The following is a 20923-nucleotide window of genomic DNA, read 5'->3' as shown; positions in this document are numbered from 1 at the left end:
GCCCTGATTCTGATTTTACCTGCAGCAAAAAGTGCAACTGAAGTTAACAGGTTTCATTTCCTGATGTTTTTTTTTTTTTTTTGGTTTTATTTAAGAAAGCTGAAAAAAAAATTCTGTGAAACTCACTCAGCTCCAGTTTTTTGTTTATTCAACAATGCAAACAGGACTTTATGAAGCTCAAAGGTCTGTATGAACCAACTTAAGTCTGCTGGACGTCACTGCACAGCTTTAAGAAGCAGAGCTAAAAAATCAGCTCTTTTATCCCAACATTTCTATAATCAACAACTTGTACCGACGCAGAACAGAACATGTCTTCTTGTAGCCTTTTTAACCTGAAGAGGTGCATTATGGGAATGCACTTTGCACAAACACGCATGCTCAGCAGACCCGAAAGATAAAGTAGTTAAGAGCAGTAAACAAGTTGCATATGGAAAGAATAATAAACTTTGTTTTAAAACTTTAAAAAATTTTACATCTAATTTCAAATTTTCCATGTTGGTTCAGAAATATTTCTTATTTGACTTAATTTTTCCATTTTAAACTTGAACCATCAGGGTAACAGCTGAAATAACAACTAAGCAGCTCAGGAAAAACCTGAAAAAGCTGCTTCTGTTTCTGGTGAAGCATCTGACAAACGTTGCCAGAAAACAAGTGCAGCCTCCATCAAACTAACCCTGAGATCCTCGTTGCCACGGTAACAGAGTTGTGGATGGATAAAACTGTAAAGATTTGACGACTTCCAGAACTAAATTTTCCTGCAACACAAGGCGAGTCCTGAAAGTGACGTAGTTCTTGCGCACTCAGACCCTGGTTAACCCTCAAAAAGCACAACAGTGGCGGACCTCTGTGTCACATTTGTGCCACACGATCTTTTTAATTTATTTTTTATTTTATTTAATTCTGTTGAAGCTAAACCTGTTCTGGTTGAATATTTACAGTTTACAGTTGACATAAGTCAGCAAACAGCGCTTCGGTTGTCATGTTTGCGGACGCAGCGCACACCTGGGTGTGTCAGTACAAAGTTTCACTGCCCCCTACAGGCTTGGCATGTACACTACAGTGTTGCCATTTGGCTTTCCTTGCATTGAGGCAGATTTCGTTCCGCTGTTGTGTAAATGCTTTCTTTGTTTTCTCTCATCGGACTTTATCAATTGGCTACGGATTTAAAACAGGTGTGTTGCAGCAGGGAACCTCCTCACATTGTGTGTGTTAGAAAACAGGACCGTTATGTGTCTGTTAGCTAACAGTTAGGCGGCATGTGTGTTACCCACATAGACTGTATATAAAAGATGGGCGGAGCCTCCGTGACGTCACCCGTAGGTTTCTGAAGAGCTGAATTGAAGCTCGGTGGGCGGTTCCTACCAATCGCCATCTTGGTAGGGGCATGCGTGTCGTCTTGCCCGGGAAATACAAATATGGGCAAAGAGGTGGAGCTGAGAGGGGATTGACATCGAGCGAACTCCAAGCTTTCTGTAGCTAAAAGCTAACCAAGCTAACCTGGAGATAACAGGAGCTAACCTGCTAATGGAGGTAAGCGGGCTAAAGCTAAGTCACGTTGTTAACCGGCTAAAAGCCGCGGTTGTTCTACGTTCTTCTGACTTGAAGCGGGAGATCGAGTACCTGTCAATCAAAATGACACGCCCCTAAATACGCAGAATTTTGAGATTAAATAACTTTCAAACGGGCGAGTTAGAAAAAAATTCACTCCCCCCACAGTTGTCATGAAGGTAAACTTGGCCTATTAAACCGAAAATGGATTTTTGTACCAGGCTGTAAACATGTTTATTTCTGCTGTGAAGTTGGTCTTTTTAACATGGGACTCTATGGGGATTTGCTCTGTTTTGCAGCCCCTAGTGGATGAAGGGGGAACTGCAGTTTTATGCACTTCCGCATAGGCTTTACTTTTCATCGCCAGAGGCTCCGCCCGTCTTTTTAGATACAGTCTATGGTTAGTAGGTGTGTGTGTTTTTCGGTAACAGGACCATTAGGTGTGTGTGTGTGTGTGTGTGTGTGTGTGTTGCCCACCAGCTCAGGGTGATTTGGAAGACCACAATGTTTGCAGGGGTCATCGTTTGGCGGTAGATCGTCGTCAGAGGACGTTGAGGAGTCTGAACTCCGTCTCTCTCGGTTCCGGTTCCGCCTCTTCCTGCTCCTCTCAACCTTGTAGTCTTCATCACTATCATCCTCTTCCTCGCTCTCCTCGTCCTCGGTGGACTCCTCGTCGCTGTTGTCATCTTCGTCCTCTGAGTTTTTCTTTTTCCGGCGCGTTCGTGTGTTGGACCATCGAACCCTCCGTCTCTTTCTCGCCTAAAAAGACACTTTGCTGAAATGTCTCGTTGCGACTTGTTTTAATGAAACAAAGAGAGATTTTACGGTTACCTTTGGTTTGGGCTGCCCCTCCTGATATGCCTTCTTCTCTTTGGGTTTCCTTTGAACTGCCTTCGTGTCCACCTCTTCCTCATCCTCCTCCTCCTCCTTGTTGTCTTCCCCTTTCTGAGGCGTAGGAGCCTGAAACTTCTCCGTCTTCTTGTCCTGGATCTCCACGGCCTTCGGCGTCGGTCTGGAGATCCTCGGCGACCTCCGCAGAGATCTCCCGGTGTTTGTGTCGGACTCTGAGTCTCCTTGTCGCTCCTCTCTCTGCAGCTCAGCTTTCCTCCAATGTACCAGAGGCTTGTTTTTCCGACAAGGGCTCTCCTTTGCCGGAGCTTCGTCGCCGTTTGCCACCTGCGTTTTTGTCGAGCCCTGCTCTTCACTTTTGTCTTTGCCGTCCACCTCCTCAGGCTGATCGGCGACTGGTCCCGAAATCGCTTGTTTTTCCGTTTCTTTTGAGGAATCGGCATCAGATTCTTCCGCGTTAGCAGATGCTTTGCTCCGTGCCTGCACCGCTTTCTCCTCCTTTGCTTCGTTGCTTTCTGACGGTGTATCTGTGGTGGAATTCTCTGCCTTTCTTTTGTCATTTGAGAGATTTTGTTGTCTTTTCTCTGCAACGTCGGCTGTGCTTCCCATTGACAGCTGCTCTGTTGAAGTTGTTTTAGACTCCTCATCCGATACCTTCTCCCCCTCCTCCTCTGTCCTTTCAGGTTTTGGATCAGATTCTTCGGGGACGTTTGTCTTCTCGACCGGACCAGGTGGTTCATCTCTCTCAGCTCCTGCTTCCTCTGCTCTCTTGTGTTCAGAGTTCATGTCAGCTTTGTCCTCTTCTTGTGGTTTAGTCAGATTGTTTTCACCGCCTGACTCCTCTTCAGTCACCGGTCTGCACACAGACGGACTTTTCTTCTTGGCGGCATCATTTACCGTCCCGTCTTCACAGTTGACCGGTTTCTCTACGTTTTTGTCTGCGCTTTCCTTCATGTTCTCGCTCTTCTCTGTGGGTTTTTGTGATTCTGATTCGTCTACTTTAACATCAGGATGATCCAAAGTCTTTTCTTCCGTTCTGCTGCTGATTGATGGTTCGTCTTCTCCTTTAATGACACATGGTAACACAGCATCTTGCGTGTCAACAGGATCTTTGTCCGATACTTTATCATCATCTGGTTTCTCTTTTGGAGCGGAGTGATCTGATTTCTTTATGTCTGCGTCTGAAGTCTCTTCTTCTTTAGCAGCTTTCGCTCCTTTTCGCTCATCTTTTAGACTTCCTGACAACTCTGAAGCTTTATTCTGGGCTGACTCGGATGTCTCCAAGTCCGCACATTCTGAATCTTTTGACTCGGTTTCTTTAGGGTTTTCTTCATGATTTAAACTTCCCTTTATGACGGTCGTCGTGTTCACCGTGCGAGACTCTTCTTCATCCTCTGTTTTGGATTCTTCCATTTTCTCATGCTCCTCATGATTTAAGGACTTCTCATCGGTGATGTTTCCATGTTTACTCGAAGGTTCTCGAGGCGGCGGAGGAGACTCGTGGGCTTCCTTTTCTTCCTGCACATCTCTCGTAGTCTTCACCGAGTCTTCTTGACGTGATGCAGCATCTTTCTGGACTCCCTTCGAGCCTTCCTCGTTGACAACTGGAACATTTTCCCGGCTGTCCACAGATTTGCTTGGAGCTGTTTTATCCGTCTGCTCTGCATCGGCTTCTTCTGGAGGCCGAAGCTCACCGTTAACCTGATCGTTTAGTCTCTGAGCTTTCTGTGTCTCCTCAGGAGTCCCATCGGCTTTACCGGCATCCTTCAGGTTGGAAGCAGGTGGATTTTGCGCCGTAATAGCCCCGTTTTTTTCGAAGTCTTCACTAAACTTCATCCCTCGTTTTTTCAGAGGGATTTTGGCCTGCTGGTCATTTTTTTGCTGCTGGATTTCCTCTGAAGTGTTCTTCTTCACCTCCTCTCCTTTTTCTACCTTTACGGAAACACGCGACGTCTCAGAGGATGTTTTCACCTCCATCGGCTCTTCTTTGATGTCTGCGGCTTTGGGGCTGGTGTTTTCTGAGTGGAGATCCGCCTCGGTTTTACCTTCAACAACGCCGTTCAGGGACGATTTGGCTTCAGAGATTCCTGATTTGACTTGATCTTTTTGTGTTGCTTCTTCACTGTTTTCTAACTTTGGTGAAACAGGACAAGCAGCCTTGTCGGAGTCTTTGCTGTCCTCATCTGACGAATCTTCAGTCTTTTTAGCTTCACCTGTAACACAAACATGAACAAATCATACAATAGAAGAAGGATTAAAGTTTTTTTTTTTTTTTGTTCTTGTTCTTTAAACTTGATTAAAAAGAAAAATCAAGATGTCAATAACACCAGATTTCAGTTATTTAACCTTTATATTATGTTAAGGGGCAATTTGACCCATTTTAGTTTTTGTGATGAACAAACTACTGGTTAATTTTTCTTTTTCTTCATTAAATTTGTGACTTTTCTTCTCCTAGATTCATGAACTTTTAGTGAAATTTGAAAACTTTTATGTGTAGTTGAACATCTGTGCAGTGTTTGAATACAAAGATCATTTTGATCCAGACAATTTAGTGTGGGTAAGTTGCTGATTAGAGTAAAAAAAATGTCTCTTTAATGTACTTAATTTTGATGTTTTTAATGCTTTAGAATAGACATTAATACACAGACACTCCGGTGTGTCTTGGGGATAAACTTTCTCGCTCCTGTACTGTAAGTCTGTGGAAATGAAGATCTTTCCAGCAACAATGTCTCTGGAGACATTTGACATAAAATCTCGAGTGACATGAAAGAGAGAAGCTAGCTGCGATCAGATGTTCGGGATAAATGGGTTGAAATTCTACCTTTGTTTTTTACAATCTTGGTTTGCATGTTACTGTCGATGAGTGCCTTATTTCATTCAGGCGGCGCTGTCCTTTCTGAGAGTACATGCCCAACAATCCTGCCAGGTATGGCTTAAAAATATCGATAGCCTGTGATTCAACATCTAGCTATGCATAAAATATGTAAGTGTACACTGGAAAGCCACGTGGAGGTGCGCAACATCACATGTAACAACTTCTTTACATCCTTCTGACTTGGAGATGAACTTCTAAAGAGAAAGCTTTATGTTTCTAACAGTAAAAAAAATAAAATAAGCCAGAACTTTCAAGAATTAAATCTGCAGAAAACACACAGTTACTGTCTGTCCATCATCTGGAGGACATTGAAAATGTTCAAACTGAGAAAATCAGAGAAAATAGGGCAAGTTAAAAGTGTTTGTGAAGAGGGAAAAACAAAAACAATTCCTAAATGTGGTGTAAGAGTTAAACGATTTGATTGAATGTCTCATTTCTAAATGTTTACATCATCTGAAAAAAAAAGTTGTTATTGGTTGAACCAGATTTTTTAATGTGAGTAGATTTGCACATTGTGGGTCAAAATGACCCAAAACATAGCCAATGTGATTTTTTTTCAACATAATACAAGCTTTAACCTCTTCCTGACTGGATTTCCCTGAACAGGAGGCAGCATGAGATCCATGCAGTGCAGAAGATGTTTGCAGAAACCAGGAAGGAGCAACGCTAACATGACAACTGGAAAACTCTCCCAACCACTGGCATCCAAACCAAACACAGGTCAAACCCCAAGTAATTATATAAGAATGCAAAAAGAGAACATCCACTTCAGACCTTGTGATCATTTCTCCGTACAAACAAGGCTTTGTATGAAAGCAGAGACTCAGGTGATTACAGAGACGTCTGTCTCGTCACCGTGGGACAGAAACTCCGGCAGCTAACAGCCACAATCACACATCATGTCTGTTTTGTTTTATTCCAGCTCTAAAAACACTGCTAATGTGTCTCCTGTGACTCTGGCTTTCATTGAAATGAATCATGAAGGCCCTGCTGGTTTCCATGGAGATAAAGGTCCTGCTGGTTTCCATGGAGACGGAGGGGGTTTCATAGTGAAGTACTGACTCTTTCTATCGTAAACCGTCTCAGGCTTCATGTCTTTCTTCACCCTCATGGTGTTGAAAGTGGGTCTATCCCTGAATTCTTCTGAATGACGATTGATAGAGGTGTCCTCCACCACCACCACCACCATCATCATCATCATCATCATCATCATCATCAGTCAATGGTTTCCTGAAATATTTACCTGTATTACACCTTTATTAAACACCTGGAAAACTGCTCAGCTTCACTTTTTACCTTCTACTGTTCATCACATCCTACTTCACTCATTCCTGGATGAAATGATTTGCTATCTTCTGGTTTCCAATGTAATCAATGTGTTTTTTAAGAGTTGATAACTCCGACAGAGTGACACTTGTGTTGATCCTGACACCTCTGTAGAAGCCTCACATGTCTCAGCTTTCTGTACAGACCAAGCCTAAACATACAGCCCGTGTAGTTGTGGAGATAAACTTGATTTATTCTGGGTTTGTCACTTCAGACAGGAGGAAAAAGAAGGTATTGTGAAGAAAAGTTCAAGCAAAAAACCTCCTAAATGACAACAGCTGCTCTGTTTAACTGTGAGTCTGTATCAAACCAGATAAAATAAAAATGTTTTAACAGAACAAAACTTCAGCAGAAATTTTACCTTCTTTTTCTTTGTTCGCCTCATCGGCAGCTTTTCTTTCCTCGTCCTTTTTCAGGAGCTCGGGGTCAATTTGTGTCTTCAGCAGAGCAACAACTTCGGCCAAGTCGTTTCTGTCTCTAAAAGGAGAGAAAAATAGTTGATTTTTTTTTTTTTTTTTTTTTTTTTTAAAGGTGCTTTAATAGATGTGAACAGGGAAGAAACGATGAAGAGCACAAGATCACTGCATGTATTCCCATCAAATTGACATGAATAAAATAAATCTCCAGTCCCTGCAGGAGTTTGTAACGGTATGAACGCATTTCCTCCATGCTGCCTGATATTACACACGCCTCATCTACTTTATTTCTGATTAAAAACATACAAATGTGTGAGAGACAATGACATCCAACATGAACAACATCAAACAAAACAAACAGCACAAACATAGAAGAGTCCGGCTGCAGAGCATCCGGCTCGCTCCACCATAAGGCAGGAAGAAACCGACTGAAAGGTCGCATTGCAGAAGGTTTTTCCAAACAAGTACATTAGAAGTGTGCTATAATCACATTAACCACTGAGCTAAAAAAACTTTAAAATATTATTAAAAGACTATTTTTCAAATGTACAGGTAGCTATAGAAATCATAATTATAAGGGTTTGGTGATAAAAGTAAAATACAAATGAATGTGTAATACAGTAAACCAACTGATCATGTAGATATCCTCCTGACTACCAGTAGTTCAATTTGTCCTCTGTGGAGGACCTTTGTAAACCTAAATATTTTCATCTCACTGAATGCTACTGAACTCACACCTTTTGGTTTTTAAAGAGGACATTTAGTGCTTTTAAATGGTACCTCATTTGTGGGGGGGGTTGGGGCTTTGTGAACCTTCTTTCTCTCTCCAAGAAAAATGGCCTCCATTGCAACAAGCATGTTTTATGGGAAGAGCTGAAGTGCAGAATACTTTTCTTTGTGCTGATTTTTACTTGAAATTTTGTAGTTATATTTTCATTGAATATCTTATAAACACATTAAAAGGTAGAGTATGTAAGATTTTCAATATTTTCAAAACAAATTAACTAAAAAAATAACTACAATCATAATTAGATTTTTAAACATGTAGGTTCCAGTCTGTCCATATTTGATGTGTTATTAAATTACAAGTTTAATTAATGACAAAGACCCTTCTTAAATGTTTGCCTACCAGTAAAAAAAAGTGCTTTTTGTCATTTGTCATTAATTAAACTTGTAATTTAATAACGCATCAAATATGGACAGACTGGAACTTACATGCTCAAAAAACTTTCTAATTATGATTGTAGTCATTTTATTAGTTAATTTTCTTTTTAAATTATTGAAAATCTTACATACTCCACCTTTAAATAGTTTCTTAGATAAATATAACTATATTTTACCACAATATTTAAAAGTTTAAGCAGTGTCCTCGTCGTGGACATTTGTAGTTACTCATGTTTTTTCCTGGTAGTCAGGAGGTTAAAGGTGTACGAGAAGATTTGTATTACAGATAATCAAATATATACGTTGATATCCAATTATTAGTAAGTGTATTTTTGTGAATGAATAGTTTACATGATAGGATGTAACATGAATGGACATGACATGGATGCATTTACTTATGTAAAAATATGATTTTGAAGATGTAAATAGCTTGTATTCCAGGATTGAACTGAAATATTGATGTACTGTGTAACTTTTTTATAAGTTTTTGATGTTATAATTGTGCCGGACCCCAGGAAGAATAGCTGTAGCTTGCTACAGCTAATGGGGATCCTTTATAAACTAAACTACAAGCTAGTTACTCTTCTGATGTAAGTACTTAGATCAAAGCAAAGACACGTTCTTACTTACAACCTTCAGTTATTCATGCACACCGACCCGAGAGTTATGTGGCCCATTGGGACTCGTCCCAAACTTCCCAATTACACAATCCAGCACTGTCAGTGCAGTTTTTAGCTCTTAAATTCATTTTGACCCTAAATTCTAAACAGATTAGTTAGAAAAAGATCCCCCCCCCCCCCCCCCCCCCACACACACACACACACACAGAGTTGTCATGAAGGTAAACCTGACCTATTAAACCTAAAATGGATTTTTGAACCAGGCTGTAAACATGTTTATTTCTGCTGTAAACATGTTTATTTCTGCTGTAAACATGTTTATTTCGGCTGTGAAGTTGCTCTTTTTAACATGGGAGTCTATGGGGATTTGCTCCCCTATTGGACAAAGGTGGAACTGCAGTTTTATGCACTTCGCAACGTCTTCACTTTTAACCGCCAGAAGTTGCCGCTTGGCTTTAACACTCACATTAACGTTCTATAATATACCTGCTTTCACCGAGAGCGCCAACGTCTGAAACACCTGTCTGCTTACCTGACGATGCACTTCCACGATGACCCGTCCGAGTCATCCTGCTCCTCCACGTAAACGCGTACATTGTTGTCTTGGTCCAGCTGAAACCAGTACATCTGTCCATCTTTGTCCCGACCAATCGGCTGCAGGCGCATTTTATCCGGGTCTTCATCATTGATGGCAGTTTTAAACTTCACGTTTTCGTCAAACTGGCACTCGCACAAATACTGGAGAAAGAACGAACACAAACTGGTTCTTAAAGCGCCTGGTTACGCAAAACAGTGCAGCTAAATTCACACAGCTTCACGCTGGCTCTGAAACGCAGTTTTTATCTTTCTAAACTGGATAAATTGCTTTGTAATGGAGGGGAAAAAAGCCTTTAAGCGACACCAAGGCTATGTTCTTATGACTAAACTCTCCTGTTTGACGCCTGAGTAGAAAGACCACCATCAGAGCTGAGAGAAGACAGAAAACGGCTTTTCTCCAGGCGGTAAGAAGAACAGCGAGCTCACTTTGAGTATCCCCGTCTTGCACTCCATCGACATCTCCTTGTATCCCTTTTCTTCCAGTTCCCATGCCCAGGTTGTGTTGAACTCCTGGCAAACCTGCAACGGAAACAAATAAAATGAGTGTAAAACTATCATTTATATTAATAGTAGGACTGGGAGAAATGACCAAAGTGTCATATCCCGATACCGCTCATTTTATATCCCCATAACGATATAAAACGATATAAAATAGTTTGTGTAATGTTGTGCCAGTCATCAGTTATGTGTCAGATGTGTTTGGCAACGGCAGCAGTGATCTCCTTCCATCTGTGGGAACTATGGCCGTATGACTAGAGCTGCAACTATCGAGTACTTTTGTCATCGGGTATATTTTTTATTTTAATTTGTAAAACAAATACTAGAAACTCAACTAAAGTAAAGAAATGTATATTTGTGAAGCTGTTGCATGTGTTGCTACTACCTAATGCATGAGGAAAATGTTTTAAAATGTGATACTTTGGTGCAGCCGACGTGTTTGCGCTCGATGTGTTGGGATAAAATTCTCGATCGATCGCAAATTTCTGCCTTTTAAAAGATTAAAAAGAAGAATTCACATAGAAAGAAGGACTGACCTGTAAACATGTCCAAAGTATCTAAGAACTAGCCGATGTCTTGGTGGACGACACACCTGTTAAAAGTGTGTCTGTTTAATACGGAATAAAAGTTTGCTGCAGGAACAGAGGCTACGCCTGCCGTCACATGCTGCCTAAAACATGCACTTTGACTCTGCGTGTGTGCAGGAGAGACAGATGAGGGACGGATTACAAGACGGTTAACGTGACCGACAACTCGCCATGCCTCGTCACTGCTGACTGATATCACAGGTTATAACACCGTACATTATAACAGCCGCTGCTGCTGTTGATATAAATCGGAAAGCTGAATCTTTGGGGGTGTTTTCATTTCATGTGCAGCAATATTGACACCTTCTATACAGCACACACACTGCATTACGTTTTCTGTCCTTTTCAGTGTGAAATGGTCCCACACTTGCGACTTTTTCGGTCTTTTCCTCCCTTCTTCTTCATTCTCTGCCATTAGAGACCAAAGCAACGAGGATCTTCAGACAGAAAGCAAACCGCTCACTGCTGCTGTTGGAAACGTCCGTCATCAGTCCGGGTGAAACAGTCAGACTGTACAGACATAATGTAGGCGACAGGTTCTGTTTTTATATATTTTATACATGTTTAGATGTTTTATATGTTTACTGAAACAGTGATGTCGTCCCTCCGAACAGCACAGTGGCCTGAGAATGCCGCCATGATGCATAAATTAAAATATATCACCACGTGATGTTAATTAAACGACGCCTCGAGGCAAATAATTTGCCTCGATCGATTTTTGTACTCGAGTTACTGGAGTTACCGTTGCAGCCCTACGTATGACGTTTCACAGTTGCAGCGTTTGCGTCTGGAGTTTATTATGAGCTTTCGCCTCCACTTGACGCTGCTTTTGCAGCTTTTGCTCGTTGACTCTATTCTTTATTCTGTATTCTTTATCCTGATTCTTGGCAGGTGATGAAATGAGTTAGTTGTGTCGGAGTCCGTTGTTGGGACTGTGAGCTAGTCTGTTGTCGGTTCCACGTCAGTCTTTTTATATCCAAACCGCATCCATGTGACAGAAATTTCCTTCTTTTATGAACAATCTCATCAGTTTAGGTTGGCTGGTCATCTTTTAGTGAATTATCCTGCTCTGAAACACGTCTGCTACCGTCTTCCTACATGTTTGTTTATATATTGCAGTGTGAATGCCGTAAAGCACATCTTGACGTAAAATACTGCAGTAAAGCACCTTATCGTGGCGTAAACTATAGAGTCTCATATGAAACGATAGACATTTGGTATCATCCAAACAATATATATCGCGACATCGCCCAGCCCTAAATTTATATATAACTTTTTTAAATGTATTTATTTATTTATTGCTATTTTTAAATGAACGTGGATGAACAGACCTGCTGACACTAACATACCAACATGCATCCTGTTGACTGAACAAATACAGGATGGAAACATGATGTAGCATCCTATAGTAAAAATAAAAAATCAGTAAACACAAGCTGTCAGGTCTGTCTGCAGAACTTGTAAAGTGTTGGAAATCTTTTGTGCTTATATTTCCCACCGTGTCAGTTTATAGCAGTGGTTTCTAAACTTTTTCTGCAGGCCCCGACAATCATGTCGAACAACCCCCCCCCCCCCCCCCCCCCCCCCCCCCCCCCGTCACATGAACCAGAGAAACATAGTGAGAAATGCATCTTTAGTTTTAGTGGTTGTATTGTAGGTAGGTATAATTAAAACCATGTCAGTATTATTCTCCATTCTTCTGCTTCAGAGTGAAACATTTTAAACCAGAAATCTCTGCAGACTTCTTCAGGTGAGTTTTCTATGAGACGATGCTGCTTTAGTAAAACAGTTTATTGTAACCTGCAGGCTTTTCTTTGTGTTCAGGATCAGGGTTCCAACGATTCATCGACGCCGTCGACTAAAATCGACAATAAAACTAGTAAACAATGAATTCCATTGCACAACAGCGCCTCTGCTGGGCGGTAGGGTACATAGCAGTGTCCTCTTGTTTTATTTTACTGCTGCTAACAGGTCTGCTCTTGGTTTAGAGTTTTAAAAAAAAAAAGTTTACTGGATTTTATTAATTATTTTATATTTTAAAAAATCCCTGTCTTTAGGAAATGTCCAGATATTTATTTATTGATGGATTTATGTCTCTACAGAAGGGTTTATAATAAGGGACATTTTGGTTTACTTTTTGTAAACTCGCCTTTCAGCAGCAAAGTTGATTAAAAGAAACAGTTTTGTGTATAAATACAAATCTTTCTTCTGTTTATTATCATTTGCAACATAATTAAAGCAATCTCATGCTAATTTAAAAAAAAACAAAAAAATTATCCAATTAGTCGACTAGTCGTATTAATAATCGGTGACTTAAAATAGTTGTTAGCTGCAGCTCTGTTCAGGATGAAAAGTACCTAAAAGTAGTGGTAACTATTACTGGTCAAGCAGGGGCAGATATGCTCCATCATAGTTTGTTCTCTTTTTTTTTTAATTACTTTCAGTCTCTCTCATTGATTTATTATTATTTCCTACGAGTATCTTTAAAAATTCATCCAGTTTAAAAACTCCCAAGTTTTATTTATCCTTGTGATAACTCTGGCAATCCCCAGTTTGGGAGCAACTGGTTTATACTGTCAGACCCATGCTTATCTGAATGGTTATTTCCCTTCATTAACTGGTTTACAGTCTCTTCACCCTTAAACTTGCAGCACGGCTGATGTCTCATTCAAGCAACTGTGCACCATTTAAAGAAACATAAAATCTCACCTGTAGCGTCTGTAACCTGCTGCACTTTTACATCGAGGACAAATAAAACATGAAATTCTGAGCATTTACCTTTACTAGATACTTCTCCCATCTGTCTGCTGACACCGACTTGCCGATCTTCCTCAGCAACTTGATGTGAAGATCCACGAGCAGCTTTGGAACTGAGGAGACGTCAGAAAGAAACTATTTACCTTTCGAGCGCCAAAAACTCTGCAGACGTGAAGATTTCTAACTAAAACACAGCACGGGCTGCTTTTATACCGCCAGGATTGTTGTTGCCGTGCATCCTGGAGACACAGGGATGGTCTGGTTTTCCATCGGTTTCTAATAGATTTAACTTTCTAAGAAGAAAACATGGTGGAAAGTTTTAAACCAAGCCCAGACGTCTGCTCGACATGCTGCTTTCAGACTAGAAAAATGGATCAATTCAGTGGGTTTAATCTGCGTGTCGGTGTCTTCATGTGGGATTGGAAACGGTTTCCAGCGCTGCATTGACTCCTGCAGCCCAGAGCGAGAACTTACTCACGAGGAAATCCACACATCTATCATTATTTAGCTTGATTCATTCAGCAAAATAAACTTTCATAAGAAATTTATCATAAAAATCCATCTTTAGGAATAAATATGGAGGAATAAATGACAATGTAAAAATTATGAACAGAATAAAAAAGGATGGAAAGCATGTCGACTTCCACTCGGCTTGTTTTTGTTTTGATGTTGGAGGAACATGAACGTCTGAGCATCGGCTACTGGTTACACTTCTGTTATTTACTTTTACACCGATGTACTTCGGTGTGATGACGCATTTATAAAAACACTATTATTAAGCATAAAAACAGTAAAACTACTCCTTTTTCAGACCACAATGACATAAAAATATAAACTAAATGATCTCCAGCTTCTTTCTTCCATTTTCACCCCACTTTGTTTTTGCTTTTATTATGGTAAAAAAGGTCAAAATAAATTAAGCTACACATGCAAAATGCCAGCAGCAGCACGTTGATGTTATAAAATCCTGTTCATGGTTATTTACATTCAGAAACATCAGGTGTGTTTAGAAATCACACAGAACTCCTGGTCCTGTTGGAACGACATCGAACCAAAGACCTCGGTTCGGTTCACTCATTTAAGAATAAAATATATTCACCTAAAAAATAGACCTGAACACATTTATAAAAGTAAAAGAGCAGGACATAAATGTCACTAAACAATCATCTGAAAAGATTTACAGAGTTAAAAATTAAAAAATTGATCAAAAGTTTAAGAATAAATGTGTGGAAATGATTTGGGTTCAAGGAGATTCTTCATGTCAAACTAAAGAAAAAGGGAAATAAAGTTAATAGTGTCGACATCTGCATCTAGACAAGGACAGAACTTCCACCTCTGGATGTCATATTTAGGGACGCATCGGCTCAGTACGAAGCGTGTGTACTCGTACTTGGTGTTAATAAAAGTGTACCGATACCACAACTGATACCACGCTAGTCCAGCCAGCGCAGATGTGTTTGATGACATGCTTCGGATGTGTTTTATAAGAAATAAATGTCTTGAATGTTAAAATCTGACATTTTTCTTACACTAAAACAGTGATCCTCACTGTTAATTCAACAAGAACCGCAATCAATATCAAGACAGGAGAGCCGCCACCTCCCAAAAAAAACGTTCCCACGCTACGTATCCTGCTACGTTGCCAAATCAGTAACATTCAGCTTTATAGAAAGGAATGGTTATCCTAAATATTGCACGGAGTAATGGTGTTCTTATGCAACACTATATGGTGAAAATACTAAAATGCCTCCAGATTTTGGGCGTTTCTTTTAAATAACCAGGGATGCACCGATCCACTTTCTGGGAGTTCTGATCCGATATCAGAATTTGAATATCTGCAGATACCGATATTTGATAAAAATCTCTTTATGTGAACATTATTGGTTATTATTGCTGTTATAACTGTGTAAGATTTTATTAGGTTGTAATAAATGACCCATCCTTTCTGAAGTTACCTCACCAATACAAATATAAGAACATTACAGATCTAACTATTTCGACAAGTTTTATTTTGATTTGGCACATTTTACCTAAATACAACTATAAATGTGTGGTTTTGAAACATAGATCTCGCTTTTAGTGGAACAAATGTCACATCTTAACATTCAAAGCATTTATTTCTTATAAAACGCGTCCAAAGCATGGCATCAAACACATCTGCGCTGGCTTGACTAGTGTGGTATCAGGTACACTTTTATTAATACCAAGTACAAGTACACACGCTGCGTATTGAGCCGACACTGATGCTGATATCGGTGCATCACCAAAGATAACTCAGAAAGTTATGGATAGATTTTCATGAAATTTTCAGGAGTTGTTGGAAATGTAAAAAAAGAAGAAGTGATTTAATTTTGGTGGTGATCCGGATCACCGTTTGGATTCAGGAATTTTTTTAAAGGATTCTGCTTCTTGTTTATCTTACAAAACAGGCTTTTTCAAGATGTAAATAATCATTTAAATGCAATTCTACAAAAATTAAGGAGTTAAAATATTTGATTTATTTTGTTTTCCTTCTGAGGCAAATTCTGTACAGCTCAGATATGACACTATAAGTTTCAAAATAAATTACTAGTAAGTTGTTAAGCTTCAATTTACTATTCAACTGGTTCAGGAGTCGTTCTTCTAACTTCCTAAAGGACATCATGTTGGGACTGACTGGGAATCAGGGGGACGTTCATATGATGCAGATGAAGATAGTGGGATAAAACATACTGGAGCCTGTAAAAAGAGCTGCGTCAACTGGAAGCTCAGATGGTGGACGAGAGAAATAATCGTGACTAATTGAAAAAATTACTTGCAGATTAGTTGACTATTAAAATAATCGTTAGTTGCAGCCCTAGATCTAATCATTTTCCACGACTGTAGGTTAACCCACTCTGTGCAAATGATGCCGTTTGATCAGCTGCTTGTTATTAAATAAAGCCAAAACATTGTTCTGCTTCCAGAACGTCCACACACGTCTCCGTCCTCTACAGCAGCGTTTTTCAACCTTTTTTGAGCCAAGGCACACTTTTTTTCACTGAAAACTCACAAGGCTAACCACAGACCAAAATGTTGTTTTTTTTTAATTGTTTTTTTGTTTTGTTTTTTTTAAAGCCCATATTATTAATATATAGTCATTTGTCAAAGTGTCTTGAATAGAAATAAGATAAACACAAGAAAAGGAAATTTTATCATCTTTCACCTGGGCCTCTGGATGAACACAGAGCTGCTTTTTAGACCAATCAGGTGAAATTGGATCATTTCTCAGGGCAACTCCTAACCACCTAGACACGTCTGGAGGTCTCCTCAGCATCTGGAGGAGTAGGTTTGATTCTCAGGCTTGATAAATAGTTTTTATTCTTAAGTTTCACAGACGGACTGAAGTCCAGCACTGAAAAATAAAATGTCTGTCTCAATAAATACGGCCCTGAACAATCAGATCAGTCCTCTGCAGAACAACTCGCAGCAGAGTACGACTCCAGATCAGTGCTGATAAGTCCTCACCTGTCTGTCAGAGCCACAGGTGTCTTTTCTACATCTGAAACCATTTAAGACACACATGGATTTATATGAAAAGGGATTATTATTTCTACGAGATAAAGAATCACGTCCTGCTGATACACCAGCAGAGATCTCATAGTTTGCCAACAAGTGGAACAAACTGTCAGAGAAGATTAATTTCTTACCAAATGTAGAAACTTTTAAATCCCGGTTAAAAACATTTCTTTTCTCTTCCGCCTATGCATAAAATCTGCACAGTAACTTTTAATTAATTCTGCTTTTAATTATTTTAATTTATGATTTTATTATGATTTTGCTGTTTATGTTTTTTATGCTTTTTTTCCTGTAATGCTTTTAATATTTCATGTAAAGCACTTTGAATTGTCTGGTACATGAAAGCTGCTGTACAAATAAACTTGCCTTGTATGACTGGTTCGAGCTGATTCTTATGTAAAACGTTCCCAAGTAGACGGTAAATTACGCAGTTTGCATGGAAAACTTCTCACATGTTAACTATGAACATGCACGGTTCATAAATGAAGGTCCTGGAATCAGCAGAATGCTTCAACACCCATCTAAGCTGCAGACTGCACCTTTTTCAGTCCAGACGGAAAAGAGACTTTGAACTGACGTGAAATATATCAATCTAGTTTGAAAGATATATGAATCAAGTAATAAATAGATAGATAGATAGATAGATAGATAGATAGATAGATAGATAGATAGATAGATAGATAGATAGATAGATAGATAGATAGATAATGATATAGCTCAGAATCAGAAGTTGCTGTGAAAAAAAAATGCTTACATTTCCATTAATTAGAGTATAATTATTTTACCTAGAAAGACATCAGGGGGAAACTGATCTCCAGTTGTTTTTGTAGAAGTGAAAAATATATATACTTTGCTTGTCATCACGTTTTTAGAAATGAGAAAACTTTGTACATTTTCTTCCTTAAAGGTGGAGTATGTAAGATTTTCAATATTTTCAAAACAAATTAACTAAAAAATAACTACAATCATAATTAGATAGTTTTTTTTAAAACATGTAGGTTCCAGTCTGTCCATATTTGATGTGTTATTAAATTACAAGTTTATTTAATGACAAAGACACTTCTTAAATGTTTGCCTACCAGTAAAAAAAAAGTGCTTTTTGTCATTTGTCATTAATTAAACTTGTAATTTAATAACGCATCAAATATGGACAGACTGGAACTTACATGTTCAAAAAACTGTCTAATTATGATTGTAGTTATTTTATTAGGTTTTTTTTGGGGTTTTTTTTTAAATATTGAAAATCTTACATACTCCACCTTTAAGAAATATGTATTAAAACTCACTGGATCACTGAATCTGTCAATCAGTGTAAACTGGTATAAACCCATGCAGTTTATTGGCATTTATGGTGTTAAAGTATAAAAGACTCACTAGAATGCTTCTAATTTGATGGCCAATGTGATTTTCACATTTTCTAGCAGTCATTTAATTGAAATATTAACCATAAATAATAATAGTTTGTTCATTATTATTATTATTAACTTTGATTTTAAACAATGTATAACAATACATACTGTTACTACTTGTCAATATTGATTTTAATTGTGACTGCACACATAGATACACTGTAATGCTTGATTGTTTATGTGATATATAAAACACAGCTCTAACATTTTAGATATTTGATAGATTCTTTTTAGGTTTGCTGCAACCTCTCCTGTATTATTACCTTTTTTTTTTTTTTTTTTTTTTAAAAACACGAGTTTAAATCCACGCGCTGACAGCACATGGTGATGAGAGGCAAAATTAAAACACAATCAGAAACGCTTCAGGGCGGCGCATGCGCAAACTCAAGCAGCCAAAGAAGAAAAGACGTCAAGCTGACTAAAAAAAAAAGCGCGACCACCGGAAGTGATGCTATTTACATGTTTTAAAAAAAACACTATAAACATACTAACTTAGCAGGGTATATGTGAGAAAGCACTTAAAATAACACGCACGTGAATTCATTGGTTATTACATAAAATAACAGTGATAATAAATACAACATTTAAGGCGCTGAAACTTTTATTATGAAAGCTTTGACCGGATTTACTCGCCATTGTAGCTAGCTTGGTGGAAGCTGAGCTAACCATCAGGCAAAATATTAAACTGTAAATAAAGTGTACAATTTGCAGATAGTTTCTCTCATGTTGACCTGTAATTTATCTAAATGCAGAATGAATGTGTTATATGAAGCATCGTGATGTTTACAGCCTCGCAGACAGTTTTATTTCTCATTTCTGTGTTTTTGCAGCAGATAAAGGCTGGAAAATTAAGCTCAATTCAAAAGCTGAAAAGTGGCAGAAAACATCGAATAATTCCGCGTTTTCACACTCGAAATGCCATTAAATCACATGCAGATTTATTTTCCACTACAAACGACAGATCTGATGCGCAGTTAGATGGTATTTAACTAAATGCGAAGGTTAAAAAAAACCACACACAATAACGTTAGCATTAGCACGTTAGCATTGATGCAGCGCCTCCCCGCGAGGAGCTGCGTGCTTTTCTGGCCTACCTGAAGACGTGTCCTGTAAATATCTCTCCAGCTGAGGGAATGTGAGCTCCGGTAAATCCAACAACACTCCGTACCGCTCCAGGAAAGAGCAAATCACGGCGTAATTTGGACACAAATCGGGGGAAGGACTCGCTGTTGCCGCCGAAGCAGCCATCTTTTCCACACCAGTGTCAAGCCGGCCGGAACTAAATGCAACACTTCCGGTGTTCACAAAATAAAATAGAACCACGTTAATATAAAACATTCTGTCGGTTTTGCTTTAATGCACTTTTCTTGTTGCTGGACAGCAAACTGGACTGGAAACGCAACACTGAATACATCTATAAGAAAAGTCAGAGCAGACTGTACTTCTTAAGGAAGCTGAGATGGTTTAACGTCTGCACCAAGATGTTGCATATCTTCTATAAGTCTGTTGTGGAGAGTGCAGTCAGCTTTGCAGCATCTGCTGGGATAGTAGCATCAGAACCAGAGACTTGAAGAGAATCAACAAATTGATCAAGAAAGCTGCTTCTGTGCTTGGAGTAACTCTGGAGCCGCTGGAACTGATTGTCCAAAGAAGAATGCTGCACAAGCTGATGAAGATGATGGAGGATTCTTCACACCCTCTCCACAACACAGTGATGAAACAACAAAGTGTGTTCAGTGAGAGGCTTCTTCAGGTCCGATGTAAGACTGAAAGACAGAAGATCATTCCTGCCAGCAGCCATCAGCCTCCAGAACAAGACCTCCTCAAGTTAATTATTATTATATACTACAATATTGAATTTCCCTTTGGGGATTTATAAAGTATTTTTCTATTAATTTTCATTTCATTTAATTTCATTAAAGACATGCTTTTGGACACATACATACATATAATCCTCGCAAGACATGGGTTTTACTCCAGGTCCAGAGAGCTTTGAGCAGGGCTGTATTAAAAGTGCACAGGCCCCCGGGCCCAGAATGTTCCAGGGGCCCCCCTTCCCCACTGCAATACTGTGAAAAGTGTGAGTCTGTGCGTTTACATGGGAGATTTAATTCCTGTTTAATTCTGAATAAAAGTTAATTCCACTATAAACTGATGAAAAACGACCATGTAAACACTTAATTCCTGATGCTAATTTTTATTCGGAATTAAACTTAATTCCGATGTAAGTGTCTGGTTTATCCGCATTTTAATTTCGAACTATTTAATTCCTCTGTCATGTAAACATTAATTATGCTCTAAGTTAATTCGGGTCGTTCTGAGCATGCTCGTTACCTTCTCCTGTCCCGATGACGCGCGTAATTTTACCTCCCGTGTTCGGCGGTCTATCTTTCTTCTCCTCCTCAGTTGCTGCACAAAGTGAAGTAGTATGCTGGTGTTGAGCTGCTACTTCACATTTATAATAAAAATAGCGGCGAAACTGGTTCTTATTATGTAGTTTTTACAAGTTACGACTGAAAAGAGGAGAAGCAGGGAGACAACTTTGTTTATTTCCGGTGTACGTCATACGTCACGTGAACCCTCTGTCCAATCAGAACCCTTCCCAACCCGCCACTCTGAAGAGGAACTAAGTGAGGACGTGTTTCATGTAAACCTTTCATTTTCATGTAAACTCGTAAGGGAATTAAGTTAATTCCGAATTATTTGATTTGGAATTATTAATTCCGAATTAAAAAACACC

At 39.1% G+C, this 20923-nt stretch overlaps 1 protein-coding gene across 1 annotated transcript in view; it reads right to left on the bottom strand.

Annotated features, from left to right (window-relative positions):
• The window catches only part of rsf1b.1 (remodeling and spacing factor 1b, tandem duplicate 1), a gene marked incomplete at its 5' end in the record, with an annotated part of 36707 nt that extends 17276 nt beyond the window's left edge, over window positions 1-19431 (bottom strand). The window contains 7 exons of the mRNA XM_079247975.1: window positions 2026-2307; window positions 2380-4610; window positions 6960-7075; window positions 9331-9536; window positions 9822-9914; window positions 13259-13350; window positions 19278-19431. Of these exons, the coding sequence (XP_079104101.1) occupies window positions 2026-2307; window positions 2380-4610; window positions 6960-7075; window positions 9331-9536; window positions 9822-9914; window positions 13259-13350; window positions 19278-19431 (3174 nt within the window). The remainder of the gene's footprint in view (window positions 1-2025; window positions 2308-2379; window positions 4611-6959; window positions 7076-9330; window positions 9537-9821; window positions 9915-13258; window positions 13351-19277) is intronic.
• Window positions 19432-20923: the final 1492 nt, after the last annotated feature.

This window comes from Telmatherina bonti (assembly GCF_933228915.1).
Source record: "Telmatherina bonti genome assembly, chromosome: 10".
Taxonomy (NCBI): Eukaryota; Metazoa; Chordata; class Actinopteri; order Atheriniformes; family Telmatherinidae; genus Telmatherina; species Telmatherina bonti.
The sequence above is the reverse complement of the archived record's forward strand: the minus strand, read 5'-3'. Positions and strand labels throughout refer to the sequence as shown.